General features: G+C 41.2%; 1 protein-coding gene across 1 annotated transcript; it reads right to left on the bottom strand.

Annotated features, from left to right (window-relative positions):
* Nucleotides 1–12,254: 12,254 nt before the first annotated feature.
* LOC138402752 (uncharacterized) lies at nucleotides 12,255–14,025 on the bottom strand (the record flags this gene model as incomplete). The annotated part of the gene is made up of 1 exon (XM_069500642.1): nucleotides 12,255–14,025. A coding segment is annotated over one exon (1,771 nt), but the record flags the coding sequence as incomplete, so codon positions are not given.
* Between the last annotated feature and the right edge of the window lie 73 nt (nucleotides 14,026–14,098).

Raw genomic sequence — 14,098 nt, forward strand, 5'->3', positions numbered from 1 at the left:
AAATGATTAACATTATAAATAGAAAACACGATTACTACATAGATTTCGTTAATATTCACTGGAAAGAGATTAATTTGCACTGATCTTTACGTAATTTCTTAATTTCTGTATAGCAGCAGCAAAAGTATTATAGATTAGAACCCAGAGCCGTAAAACCAGTAAAAAAAAAAGTATTACAGGTGTTAACGGTGGTAATCTATGACAGTATCTATCATGTTATTGGTCTGTGGTATCTATCGTATTTTGCGATTTTGTATTGTGTTTGTTGAGTTCATTCTAAAAATGCTAATTCTGATTAAAGTGATTAATTTTATTTAAAAAAATGATTTTCTAGTTATGAAATTTTAACTTAGAGTTTCAGGAACACCCCCTTTACTGCCCTCTATCCCAATGGATGGTATTGTATTCTATAGCAACCCCAATTTTTTTTTTATTTCCACACAAAAAAAATTCTTACAATAATATTGGTTTATTCGTGCTCGTAAGCGCTTGGCGGCTTGTCTGAGCACAATCCGACTTTTGTACTATGACTAGGGTTGCCATTTGCCAACCGTACTATATATAGCACTTGTTGTTGTATATAGCACTAGCTGATCCCCGCGGCTTCGCCCGCGTGGATTTAGGTTTTTTAAAAATCCCGTGGGAATGATTGATGACTCTCTGTAATGTGTAATGTGTATTAGCCTATATAAAGCCCAGTTCCGAATAAATCAATATGGCCTATGGTCAAAATTGTATGATGTTAATTACGCGACAACGATCATTGACCCTTGCTAGTCGGTAGATCACTTATTACTAGCCCTCAGATGAATTTGTATGCTTTGAATGTTTTATGTGTAGGTATTGATAATTGTAGATTATAACTAGGTATTCGTTTATTTTATAGGGAACTGCAAGAAATAAATATAATATTTCAATTAAAATGGGTTTTAATTACTTATGGTGCTCATGATTTTTTTTTATTTTTTTATTTGACTAACCAACAACATTTAGGTACACATACACAAGTATTTAAATACAAAAGGATTTATAACTCAAGGACTAAAAGGGTACCAGAAGTGAGTTAAACAGTGAGACAAAAAAGCAGGGCATTATAAGCTATTTTTGTATTGGATATTGGAATGTCCTCTCCTTTAAACTTGCTCGCAGACATTGGTCACACGCGCAGAGCTTACCGAGAGGTTTAATCTTTATACTAACCTAACTACAACATTAAACCTGATCAGGCACCAAATCACTATTACGACCAATGTATTAAAATGGCGACCTAAACACAGAAGCATTTACGACTCTGAAGGTGCACGACCTAGTTTTGCTGAAGGAGCCAAGCGCGCCCCCGCTCTGCTGGCGCCTTGGCAGAGTGGCACAATTCCATCCCGGCGCTGATGCTGTGCCCCGAGCCCCCGAGTTGCAGACGTCTCCACCGCTCAGCGCATTGTGCGACGGGCCCTTATTCGGATCTGCCTGTTGCCAGCTTCTTGCTCTTGAAACTGCCTTTCAAGGGCCGGGAGGATGTTCGCGCCGCTAAGAACGAGTCGTGTGTGTGTGCGTGTCACTCAGAGCAGTCACATTATGTTGTATATCTAACTCATTACAAGCCAAGCCATGTTCACAAAGTATAGGTTTCATTTTCTAAAACACAATCACGAGGAAGCCATCGAAGTCCCCAACAATAGTCGAAAGAGTCATAGAGTAGGATGTAGGTATATGCAAAGAGTCTAGCGTCGGAACGCAAACTGCCTTAAAATTCATCAACCGCTCATATATTTTATACTTTTCGACACAAAATGTTGACGCAACGGTCATGTGACTTCTGTCAGAGATAATAAATTATAAAGTGCGATAACAGATAACGATGATAAGACACATAGCATAAACGTTAACAATGGGCTAGTACAAAAGATTTAGGTACAATGATGTTATAAGACTTTAAAAGGCAGTAAAGTTTCTACTACAAAATCATTGAACTCTTCAGCAGCCGCCGCTCTCTCACTATTGGAGAATAACGTGCCTGAATGTAATAAAATGTTTGAATTCAGTCACGTTAGTTGCTCTGACGTTATCAAAGCTTTTAAATTAATTAATAATAAGAAAACAAATGATCTGTGGGGCCATTTCCGTTAACGTTGTGAAATCATTAATTGATATTGTTGCACCCGAGTTAGCATTAATATTCAATAATTGTGTTGACTGTGGTGAGTTTCCAGACTTAATGAAACATAGTAAAATAATTCCATTATTTAAATCAGGTAGTACTAGTGACCCCACTAACTTCAGACCGATATCTGTACTACCCACTTTTAGTAAAATCTTTGAAAAAATAATTTTAACTCAACTGCTTAATTTTTTCAACATTAATGATTTATTTCACACCAAACAGTTTGGTTTTACACGGGGTCGCTCAACAACCGATGCTGGTGTTGAGTTAATACTAAATATATTTGAAGCCTGGGAGGAATCACGTGATGCGCTTGGCGTTTTATGTGATTTATCCAAGGCTTTCGACTGCGTTGATCATGAAACATTGGTCGCGAAATTGCACCATTATGGAATTAGGGGTGCAGCATTGGAATTGATGAGTTCTTACCTAAATGATAGAATACAAAGGGTAGACGTGAATGGAAAGCGATCTCCCGGATCCGTTGTAAAAATGGGGGTGCCACAAGGTTCCATCTTAGGACCTTTTCTGTTCCTTATTTACATCAATGACCTTCCTTACCTCGCTAAGGACAATTACGGGATAGTCTTGTTTGCTGATGATACATCACTTTTATTTAAAATCAATCGATACTTAACAACTTTTGATGAAGTAAACAATTCTCTCACCAAGTTAGTACAGTGGTTCGAAGCTAATAACCTGCTTCTCAACGGGAAAAAGACAAAGTGTATTAAATTCACTTTACCAAATGTTAAGCAGGTGAAAACCACTGTGCAACTTAATAATGAGGAATTAGATTTAGTGGATACCGCTATTTTTCTTGGAATAACGTTAGATGCAAAACTTCAATGGGGCTCTCATATAAATAACTTATCGAACAGACTTAGTTCTGCCGCATATGCGGTAAAAAAGATTCGCCAGTTGACAGACATAGAAACTGCGAGACTAGTATATTTTAGTTACTTTCACAGCATTATGTCATATGGTATATTATTATGGGGTAATGCTGCTGATATTAATTCTATTTTTGTGCTGCAGAAAAGGACTGTTCGAGCCATATACAGTATGGGGCCACGAGAGTCGCTGAGAACTAAATTTAGGGAAGTTAAAATTATGACAGTGCATAATCAATATATTTTTGAAAATTTACTGTACGTACATAAAAACATAAATAAATTAAAAAAAAAAGTGACTGTCATAATATAAATACTAGAAATAAAAATAAACTTGTAATTCCCGCCTCTAGGCTCAGTAAAGTTAGCAATTCATTTGCTCGTAATTCCATACGTTTCTATAATAAGCTTCCAGAAGACATATTGGAGATGTCTCTCAACAAGTTCAAAGTTTTCATAAAACGTAAACTAATTGAAAAATCCTATTACAATGTAAAGGATTATTTAAATGATAAGCAAGCTTGTGAATGAGTTGCTTAACGACTTTGTGATAGTTCTAATAAGTTTCAATAATTTTGTAAAGTGGTGATAATAAAATGAATACCCGGCTGAGTTTGTTGTGGGCTCTTCTCAGACCTGGGCGCGTTTGGAACCCTCGTAGCTTTAGTTTTAAGTTTGCGTTATAATTATCACCACTATATTATCTTACAAATCTAACACTATACCAGACAATCAATAAGAGTAATTTATTACCTATTTTGAATAAATCATTTGACTTTGACTAAAGCAAAATGCAATAAAGAATTAGCACGTTAAATCGATTAAGTCTCATAACAAACTGATTAATTAGCTCCCTTTCGTAGGGAGACTGACGTTACGACGAAAGCAGGTTGTCGTAGAATTAAAAATATTTAGCTGTCGAGTTTTCTGATGAAGCGTATGAAATTGACGACAAATGCGATTGAGGCAAGAGTGCGTCGCAAAAACAGAGCGCGGCTGGGCTTAGTAGGAATACATTGTAAGTGAGAGTTGTTCGTTTTGGGATTTTACAATTTAGACCTATTTTTGACAAAAGTGTGGTATCCGTTTGATTGTTGATGATTTGCTACAATCCTAACATACTTATATCTTTATCTTTTCTATATTCACCATTTTTATTTATTTTTATGCATCATAGTTTTCTAATTATCGTGCAAAATGTAAAAAAAATACGACTGTAGTACGGAACCCTGATTGCGCGAGCCTGACTCGCACTTGGCCGGTTTTTTTAAATATATTTTACATATTATAATATTAAACAATAAATATAGCTTTGAAAATATAACATTTTTATCCCAAAAAAGCAAAGTTTAAGCTTCTCTCTGGAGGAATTCCATCCTCCAGCGTCAGAACTGCTCATCAACTCTTCACTTGTATCATACCTGACACTTAAACCTTTGTAAAAAGAATTCATCGTGATTGAAAGATGATTTAAACTCTGAGAAGGAGTTATGGCGTTAAGGCAAATGAAATAAAACTCCTTCACGTTAAAGCGCGTTTATCTCCTAAAACCATGCATTGAAAAATCTGAAAAATAGATGCATGTTAGCACGAAGTATAACCTTGCTATTGGACAAACCAACACTGACAGGAAATAAAAGTATCCCGAGATATAAGCGACCAACATGAGGTGTAAACAAATTGTGCCTACCGCATACAAACTCTTAATCCTAAAGCAGCACCAATAACTTTGTAAACTTACTGCCTAATTGCTAACCGTTAGGTTATGTTAGGTTATGTTAGGTTATGTTAGGTTATGTTAGGTTATGTTAGGTTATGTTAGGTTATGTTAGGTTATGTTAGGTTATGTTAGGTTATGTTAGGTTATGTTAGGTTATGTTAGGTTATGTTAGGTTATGTTAGGTTATGTTAGGTTATGTTAGGTTATGTTAGGTTATGTTAGGTTATGTTAGGTTATGTTAGGTTATGTTAGGTTATGTTAGGTTATGTTAGGTTATGTTAGGTTATGTTAGGTTATGTTAGGTTATGTTAGGTTATGTTAGGTTATGTTAGGTTATGTTAGGTTATGTTAGGTTATGTTAGGTTATGTTAGGTTATGTTAGGTTATGTTAGGTTATGTTAGGTTATGTTAGGTTATGTTAGGTTATGTTAGGTTTTTTTTTTTTTTTTTTTTTAAATAAGTTAACAACTCCGCAGACGCGTGGTCTGCGACCTTTTTTAGATTAGTTTTATGTTGTTATTTAATTACTTCTACACAGCTATTTTCCTTAATACTAAATCATACATGCATACATATTATTATATATATATATATATATATATATATATTTTTTTTTTTTTTTTTTTTTTTTTTTTTTTTTTCAATGTTAGATGCATCATGTTTTTATTTTTAATTTGTATATATTCAATGCCTTTTTTTTTTTTTTTAATAATAATTATTATTATTATTATAATTAATTTTTTTTTTTTTTTTTTTTAATTATACTTATTATAATGATTAACAGTTTACAGTTACTCGGTTAGTTTATCGAAACGTGCACTTTACTTATTGTTTCTGTTAGTTGCTTAAATTAGGTCTAGTTTCTAGGGACTTATTGTAAGTAGTTTCCTCAAGACTGCCTCGTCACCCCCCCGTATCGCCATCTTGATGTTATAGTCCCTGATCGTGTTGGACGTAGCCTTGACCGCCTTCGAGATGAATAAAGCGGTCGCGTCACTGCTGTCATCGGTGTAATATGTACAGCTTTTTGTGTGACGCGACACGGCCACGACTGCGTGTGGTACACTGTCGAGGAGCTGTATCTTCTTCTGTGTTGTACGCACTATTACCACTGTCTCAAAGGTAGCTCCCTGGGCTTCATGGATGGTATTCACGCGCGATCCCAATCCCGTCCCGAAACCCTCCTGTTTTAGGGTTTCCTTCTCACCTTGTGTGTGAGTGAGGTACAAGGTGTTGTCTGTACCTTTCGGGATGTTCGCGCCTGTATACTGCTTCAGCTCCAGGGATCGAATCTGAGTCTTGGATGAGTATATGCCCCCGTATACTTCACTGAGGGCATACGCTACATCGAGTGGGTTCCTGTGCGTACATAACAGCTCCTGGTCGACTGACGCGATTAGGTTTGGGCGGCAGTAGGACATCTTGAAGAGGTTTTCTCTGTCGATATAGGGCAGTTGATTCATGTCACCGATCATGAGGGTCTCGCTGGCTCCCGCTAGCTTGGTTGCCATCATTATGGCCCCAAAATGGTTCATGAGAGCCTCATCGATAATGAGACGCTTACATCCCTTCCGATCAGGCTCCCTAAAACCATTTGCTAAAACTGAGGCCATAGTGCGCACCTTGTTTTTGGTTTGCGCTCCAATTTTGGGCTCCAGCTTCTCCCTCAAGTCGTTTACTGCCTCCGTCGTGCTGGTTATGACAATATCGTTTCTTGTGTCAAAGTTCCTCACGATCCAAGTGGTCTTGCCACAGCCTGGCACTCCGTTAACCCATTTGATCTTCGGAGTTTCCCAGAGCGCCAGGGTCTCGTTGTTATTGCCGGCGATGGTTTTAGCCCTCTCCAGGATCTTCTCTTGTAACATGATCCTGGTGCAGCGGGCGACAACCACCACCGGGTCATCTGGGTCCGTTCCCAAATTTCGTGGTACCTTTTTATGGTGATCCCGGCGTCCGATCTTCAAGCGGATTTCACCTTTCGGTAGGTCTTCTTGCGGGCTGTTAGATGGTATTTGTGGCTTGTTTTTTGGATGTTGGGCCGCGGTGATATTGATGGTTAAAGTTTGGACACTGTATCTCAGGATACCGTTGCAGGATGACGCTGCAAACAATAATCCTGGTGAGTCACAACACTGTTATTCACTGCACAAAAAATCACGCGCGCAGCACTACAACTCCCGAAGTAATTGAATTTTTAATGGGAGTGTGTGGGTTTCATGCTTCGTTTTCCGTTGCAACTGGGGTTATGTTAGGTTATGTTAGGTTAGGTTAGGTTAGGTTATGTTAGGTTATGTTAGGTTTTTTTTTTTTTTTTTTTATTTTAATCATAGATTGCTCTATTTTACCTCTGACGTGGAGATCAGAGTCTTTGGTATTACGTTTGAATTATTTTTAAATGAAATAAAATCTAAGATTTTATTTCCATTTATATATTTAATATTTTATGTTTAATATTTATTTTATATATTATTTCTATTGTTGGTCTTTTTACTTCATGTTATTATAACATGAAGTAAAGAGCCTTTGCTTGTAAAAAAGAAGGTACATATATAATTATTGTTATATTTTATTTTATATATTTGTTAAGGTACTGGCCACAATAACAGTATTGTGGCTAATTTATAGTATATTTATTTTGTTTATATTTATTATTTGTATTTTTATTTTATATATGTGCTATATGTTTTATAGCACATATATAAATAACTTGATTATTTGTTTTGTCTTATTATTTTTTCTGCTATGTATTTACAAAATTTTAAAAATATATCTCTTTTGTCTTTATTCTCCAAAAATTTATTTATTGTTCCTAGTGTAATATTGTCATCTAAAAGTATTTCGGTTTCAAAGCGTATTTTTGCGAATCTCGGGCAATCCAGCAGCAAATGAAGTATATCTTCATTCACCTCTGGATCGCACTGGCACGATGGACTCGCCTTGCACTTGAATTTGTGCAAGTAGTATGCGAATCCACCGTGTCCCGATAGAACTTGTGTTGTGGTCGAGTCCAGTTTTATCGTCCGTATGATTTTGTAGGCGTTCCTGACGTCTGGCAGAAAAGCTTTTGTTGTGTTGGCGGTGTCGCCTTCACTATATCTCTTCTGCCAGACGTCAAGGGTAGCTTGTCTGATTTGTCTTTTAACATACGAAACGGGGCAGGCGTCGTAATCCGCTTTGCTCTTTTTGTGGAGAGCTGCCTGTTTGGCCAGCTCGTCAGCGCGTTCGTTGCCCTCGATGCCCACGTGAGCTTTTATCCAATACAGTCGTATTTCCTTGCCTTGTTGGCGGAGGTTTGCTGTTTGCTTCCTTATTGCAAAGGCCAAGGGGTGAAATGACCTGTGGTTTCTCAGCAAGTCCAGTGACGACCTGGAGTCGCTGAGAATGCACACCTCATCGTCCTTCCCCTTGGAGAATTTTTCAATTGCCCTTCGGAGAGCAAATAACTCCGCTTGAAACACGGTACAGTAAGGCTCGAGTCTCAGCTTCATGGAAGCCGTCTCCTTTCCATCTTTCCATATTGAAATGGCCGCTCCGACTTTGTCCTCAATCTTACTCCCGTCGGTAAAAATGAGAGTGCCTTGCAGGTTGTGTGCCTCGACGGTTTCAGGTTGAAGATCTTCAAGGTTGGAATAATCGACGGCAATGGTTTCCGCTGGATGCTCGGCCTCCAGGAAGCTGATTCTTTCCTCTAATTTCCTGTCTTCAGGTAGGCATCGAAGGGGACGACCGCGCTTCGCTTCGTACAGTTGAGCGTGCTCAGAGATTCGCAAGTCCAAAGGAATCAGTCCGGCCAGAACTAGCGCCGCGTGCAGTGATACCGTCCTATAGGACTTGCAAATCTTTTGAGCGAAGCCTCGTTGTATTGTGTTAAGTTGCTTTTGGACAGTTATCTTCTCGGCAGCTTTGGCCCAAACGCTAGCAGCATACATAACAATTGGCTCGATGACGGCCACGTAAATCGTTCTTATGACTTCCGGGTTTAATCCCCACGTAGTCCTGGCCGTTCGGGCCAATTGTTTGTAAATATTTAAAGCTTTGACTGCAGTGTTTGCTACGTGTTTATTAAAGGTTAGTTTCTCGTCTATTGTTAGGCCTAGTATTTTGATTTCTTTAGTGAGTAAGATTTCTGTGCCGTTCATCTTTAAATTTGGTGTTTGGTATTTAAGTTTCTTCGTCAGGATCATGGCATGGGTTTTTTGCGCTGCAAATTTTAATTTGTTTTCTGCACCCCAAGCGTTTATAAGGTCCAAGGTTTCGTTTGCCTTATTTTGGATGCACTGCGAGTCCTTCCCGGAAAACACAAGAACGACGTCGTCCGCGAAGGCCTGGCAGTATACCCCTTTTTTGTCCAGATCATTGAGTAGAGGGTTCAACAGGAGGTTCCAAAAGATGGGTCCCCCTATCGAACCCTGCACGCAGCCCTTTGTTGTCGGTTTTATAACCGTTTTGCCCGCGTAGGTCACTTGGACCTGCCTGTTTTCGAAATAACTGTTTATCAGGCGTTTTAAGTTTTTGGGGCAGTTCATTTTATGAAGCTGATCCTTAATGGCCGGCCACCAGGCGCTGTCAAAGGCGCCCTCTATGTCTAGTGAAACCAGGGTAACAATGTTCTTGTTGTTTATCTGTTCCCTTATATGGTTCACCAGATCACAGAGAGCGTCCTCCGTGCTGCGCTGGGGGACGAAGCCATATTGCCTGGTGTTTAATTTTGGCAAGATGTGATATTTTAGCCTACTTATAAGCATCTTTTCCAGTATTTTGCCGAAGATTGACAAGAGCCCTATTGGTCTGTAAGATTTGGGATGGTTGTAGTCTGTTTTGCCCGGCTTTCTTAATACGACAATCGTGGCCACCTTCCAAAGACTCGGGAACAGAGACAACTCCAAACATTTATTCGCTATACTCAGGAAAAGCCCCGGGTCGTGGTTTATGGCGGCGGTGCAGATATCTGCCGTGAGCCCGTCCGAACCCGGAGCCTTTTTTGGGTTGAAGCTATTTACTGCGTGCTGTAGTTCAGTTTCGGTAAAGTAAGGATCGTCTATGCCCCCGTCGTTTTGGATGGATGTGCGCCCTCTGATTTCGGTGTGTTTCGGGGTGTCTTCCAGGACGTTGTCATCGGGGAAGAAGGTCGATGTTATGTATTCGGCAGAGTCTGCGGGACTGAGTGCGACTCCGTCTTTAACCATGGGCTTGTCGTCCGTTCTCCTTTGTGTAGATCTTATAACTCTATACACTCCGTCCCACAGACTCTCCCGATCCTGTTTGGTGCAGAACTGCTTCCAGCTGGTGGTTTGTGCGTGCTTTGCTTCCTCTTCGTATATTTGTTTTGTTTCTACGTAATCTTTTACAACATGTGCACGACGGGAGGGAGCAGCGCATCTGATTCTCCTTTTTTTTGTAGTTACTTCTCTTTTCAGGAGTTCAAGTTTAGCAGTCCACCATGGTAACTTAAAATGGTCTTTAGGTTTTAGTTTTGGGATGGACCTATTGCATGCATTTATGACATTTTCTACGTATTTACCAACTAATTCGTCTAAGTCCTTTTTATTTAATATTTGTCTCACTTTGGTCTTATCTATGTCTGTCTCTTTTAATTGTTTATCGAGTTCTTTCTTAAAGATGGTCCATTTCGCTTTATTGGTAAAGTATTGTCTTGTAGTTAAAGTTTTGTTGTGTGTAGTTGGTTTTTCTAATTGTAAATTGAATTTAATTGTATTGTGGTCAGAGCTGGTGAAGCCCTGATCCACTGTCCAACCGTCGACTTTACCCAGAAGGTCGACACTGCACGTTGTAATGTCGACCCTGCTGCTATATATTTTGTTGTTCCTGACAGTTAAGAATGTGGGCTCGCTCCCGTCGTTCAATATTTGTAGGTCAAGCTCGTCTAAGAAAGAAGCCAGCTCTGCTCCCCTATGGTTCTCTTCCGAGCTACCCCACCAGGTGCTCCAGGCGTTGACGTCTCCGCCAAAGATAATGTTACTTGACCCTTTTTTGGTGATTATCTTGCGTAAGTGCTCCAAGTAAGGTTCGAGGGGTTGGTCTTCTTCGAGGTAGGCCGATATAAGGTTAACTACACGATCTTTGGTCTTGATGGCAACGTAGGCGATGTTTTCTGTCGTCAGGAATGGGTCTTCGTGGATTTCCCAGTTCTGGTTATGCACCAAGATCGCTGCCTTTACCGGCTTACCTCGATCTTTTGTTTTTTGAATAACTCTAGTTCCTGAATACTGGCCCACTATCCCCTCGGCCCCCACATAGGGTTCTTGTATTAGGGAGACGTCAACCCCACTGTCTCTGGCTCCTTTCAGCAGCTCCTGGGTAGCTAGCTTCTTCCTTTGCAGGTTCGCCTGTATTACCGTTATCCCATTGACCACTTTAGCAGTATGAGACACTAGAGCGAGCTATAGTGTCCCATTTTTTCCTGATGGGGCACTCTAGATCGAATGCGCTGTGTTCCGTCCTCTCCAGCTTCGCTATGTGGCAGTTTCTGCAACAGGCCACGTCACCGACGGTCCACGAGGGGCAGGTCGAACGGAGGTGCGGCCCAGCACAGTGACTGCACCTGTCCTCTGCTTCTTTGCACAGGCGGCGGCTGTGGCCGAAGCCGAGGCACCGCGTGCACTGGACCAGAGGAGACTGGTCGAGGACGAAGCACCGCTGGAGGTCTATGTGCACCCTTCCCTGACTTGTCAATCTCTGCCATACTTTGGGTGATACTTGCATCACCATGTGACACTCGTGGGGATTCCTGGCAGGCCTGCGGTATTTCGGGACTACCCGGTACTCGCTATCGGGAATGCCCACGAGCGCATCTGCATTCTGGGTTTTTATTGAGGCTACCACCTCGTCGTCGGTGTTGTACGACAGCATGTTCTTGATGACGATGGTTATGTTAGGTTATGTTAGGTTAGGTTAGGTTAGGTTAGGTTAGGTTAGGTTAGGTTAGGTTAGGTTAGGTTAGGTTAGGTTAGGTTAGGTTAGGTTAGGTTAGGTTAGGTAGGTTTTTTTTTTTTTTTTTTTTTTTTTTTTTTTTTTTTTTTTTTTTTTTTTTTTTTTTTTTTTTTTTTTTTTAATTCTAAACCTCCAACATGGCGGAAGGAGACTTTATTTACAATTTTTAATTTCTACTCTTTCATTCCAGTTCTATCAGTTATTCTTCTCGCACTTTTATTCTTCATACTGGTTCTTTCTTTCATCCATCCTCTTGTTTACTCTGGGTAAGTTCCCATCTAACTAGGCTATTCTGTCTTTATTTTATTCTTCTTAAACTAGATAAACTCGGGGACATGAATGGGGTTGGGGTAGGTAGGTTTTTGATTTATTTTTACAGTGTTTTTTTTTTTTTTTTTTTTTTTTTTTTTTTTAATACTATTTTTACAAAAGTTTTTTAATGCTACCTTAAATTAAACTATGTTCCTACCTTTATTACAATATTTTATATGTTACTACAAATATAATCACTATATCTAGATAACATATTATTTTACACCTTATTTCTATTATTTACCGCTATACATAATTTTTTACAATATTCTAGGAAACAGTCTCTATGTTTTTTACTAAAGATGATTTCCGACACTGTACCTTTACTCAATTTCATTCCTATTTTACTTTCTATATTATATCTATCATAATCATAGACCGGGCAGTCCAGAAGGACGTGGAGCACAGACTCCGAACATCCAGGGTCGCAGACGCACGACGGACTCTCCTTACACTTGAAACGGTGCAAGTACTCGGAGAATCCACCGTGCCCCGACAACACCTGGGTGACAAACCTGTCAACCTTTATTTTACCGATAGTCCGGTACGCGGCTATCGCATCGGGGAAGAAAACCCTGGTTACACCAGCCGTTTCACTGGTCTGATATCGCCGGTTCCATTCATCAAGCGAGTGCATACGAATGCCTCGCCTGATGAACGAGACCGGGCAGCTGTCGTAGTCAAAAGCACGCTTAGACTTGAGCGCGGCTTCCTTGGCCAGATAGTCGGCACGCTCGTTCCCCTCTAGCCCCGCGTGGGCTTTGATCCAGAACAAATTCACATGTTTATCCCGGAGCAAAGCCCTACGCAGATGGTCTCGCGCTTCAACGGCCAGGGGATGAAGGGCCTCCGGATTGATTGTTGTCTGCAATGCAGACAGAGAGTCAGAATATATACCGACTGACCTGGCCAAGTTATCCGCTGCTATCCGCGTCGCCCTGCATATCGCCAAGAGTTCCGCCTGGTAGACTGTACAAAAGGACGGCAAAGCGAGCTTGAGGGTTTTGGTTTCGGCGGCACCGCTCCACATGGATAGCGCCGCACCCACCTTGCCCTCAATCTTGCTGCCGTCTGTAAAGATGTTAAGGTCATGGCCGTTATTGTCCATGAGTTGCGCCTGGTCCACCAGACACTTGAAATCGAGGTCGATATGCTGAGCGGGATGCGGGGACTGCAGTGCCGGGAACATCCGCTCCACCTCTCGATCCCCTATTGCACGCTGGAACACCCCTCGCCTCGCGCCATACAACACCGCGGCTTCGCGGATGCGCAGGTCGAGCGGGAGTATCCCAGCGAGCAACAGTGCCGAGTTCAGGGAGGTAGTTCGGTATGCTCTGCACAGCTTCTGCGCAAAGCCTCGCTGTACCACTTTTAGCTGTTTTTGTATGCCGAGTTTGTCCACGGCTGGCGCCCAGACGGCGGCCGCGTACAACATCACGGGCTCAACTACTGCTCTATAGATAGCGCGGATGACCTCGGGGTGGAGGCCCCAGCTCGCCTTCGCGGCTCTCGAAAGCTGGGAATAAAAGGCGATTGCCTTTTTACAGACATTTGCGACGTGCGTATTAAAAGTGAGGCGCTGATCTATGACGACTCCCAGTAGCTTGAGCTCTCTGACCATTCCAATGTCGACCCCTCCCATGTGGAGACGTGGGGTGTCATGCTTTAATTTACGCGTGATGACCATCGCACTGGTCTTTTGCGGTGCGAACCTTAGTTTATTAAGGTCCCCCCACTTCCTCACATGTTCGAGGGCGGCATTAGCCTGGTGTTCGATCTCTTGAGCCGTCTCGCCCTCAAAGACCAGCACCACATCGTCAGCGAATGCCTGCACATAATAATTTCTGGCCTCCAACTCCCGAAGCAGTGGATCCAACAACAAATTCCACAATATCGGCCCGCCGATAGACCCCTGCACGCAGCCCTTCCCGGTTTCCCTCACGTGCTCCTCTCCACAGTAACGTGTTCTCACTTGTCTGTCACTCAGGTAACTACCCAAGAGCTTTCTTATGTTTACGGGCACTCGTTCCTCCGCCAGTCTGACTTTAATTTGCGGCCACCATG

Source organism: Maniola hyperantus, chromosome 9 (genome assembly GCF_902806685.2).
Source record: "Maniola hyperantus chromosome 9, iAphHyp1.2, whole genome shotgun sequence".
Lineage (NCBI taxonomy): Eukaryota > Metazoa > Arthropoda > Insecta > Lepidoptera > Nymphalidae > Maniola > Maniola hyperantus.